General features: G+C 69.7%; 1 protein-coding gene across 1 annotated transcript in view; it reads left to right on the top strand.

Annotated features, from left to right (window-relative positions):
• Positions 1 to 20: 20 nt before the first annotated feature.
• INPP5E (inositol polyphosphate-5-phosphatase E) overlaps positions 21 to 717 on the top strand; it is a 7,003-nt gene continuing 6,306 nt past the window's right edge. The window contains exons 1-2 of the mRNA XM_006776523.2: positions 21 to 367; positions 527 to 688. Coding sequence (XP_006776586.1) covers positions 679 to 688 — 10 coding nt within the window. The 5' untranslated portion in view covers positions 21 to 367; positions 527 to 678. The remainder of the gene's footprint in view (positions 368 to 526; positions 689 to 717) is intronic.

Genomic DNA, 717 nt, shown 5'->3' with positions numbered 1-717 from the left:
ACCTGTGAGTCACCTGCCCCGACCCAGGCGTCGTGTGGGGACACTGAATGCCCGACCGGGAGGCGGGGTGCTGGGTGCCGGGTGCCTCTGTGTGGCCGCCCTGACCTGCAGCCCCGACTGAGAGGCCCTGACAGTGCCACCTCCTGCAGGGGCTTCACTGTGGGCCCTGCTGCTGCGGGGTCTCTACCCTCACTGACCCGTGTCCAGCCCTGAGCCAGCCCTGCCCCTCGGGGCTCCCCCTTACCCCCCATCCCTGCAGCCGGAGACGGGAAGGTCAGCGAGAGGCTGCTGGACTACAGCAAAACCATCCAGGGCCTCGCGCTGCCCAAGAATGTGCCGGACACCTGCCCCTACCGCTCGGACGCAGGTGAGCGGGCCCCACGGTGCTCCCTCCCCAGCAGGCATCTCCGCCCTGTGCTTGGGGAGTTGATGGAGGCAGATGGGGGCAGGGGACAGGGACCGATCCCGTCACCGCGGCTCCTGCGTGGGGAAGGCTGGGCTCATGCGCTTTCTGGCCTGTGCCCAGCGGACGTCACCACCCGCTTTGACGGGGTCTTCTGGTTTGGCGACTTCAACTTCCGCCTGAGCGGCGGGCGTGTGTCCGTGGAGGCCATCCTGAGGCAGGACCCGGGAGCCCGCGTGCCCGCCCTGCTGCAGCTGGCCCAGCTCGCCCGGGAGATGCAGAGAGGTGAGGCCGGAGCGGGGGAGGGGGTGATG

The sequence above is a fragment of the Myotis davidii genome, unplaced genomic scaffold (genome assembly GCF_000327345.1).
Source record: "Myotis davidii unplaced genomic scaffold, ASM32734v1 scaffold609, whole genome shotgun sequence".
Classification (NCBI taxonomy): domain Eukaryota; kingdom Metazoa; phylum Chordata; class Mammalia; order Chiroptera; family Vespertilionidae; genus Myotis; species Myotis davidii.
The sequence above is the reverse complement of the archived record's forward strand: the minus strand, read 5'-3'. Positions and strand labels throughout refer to the sequence as shown.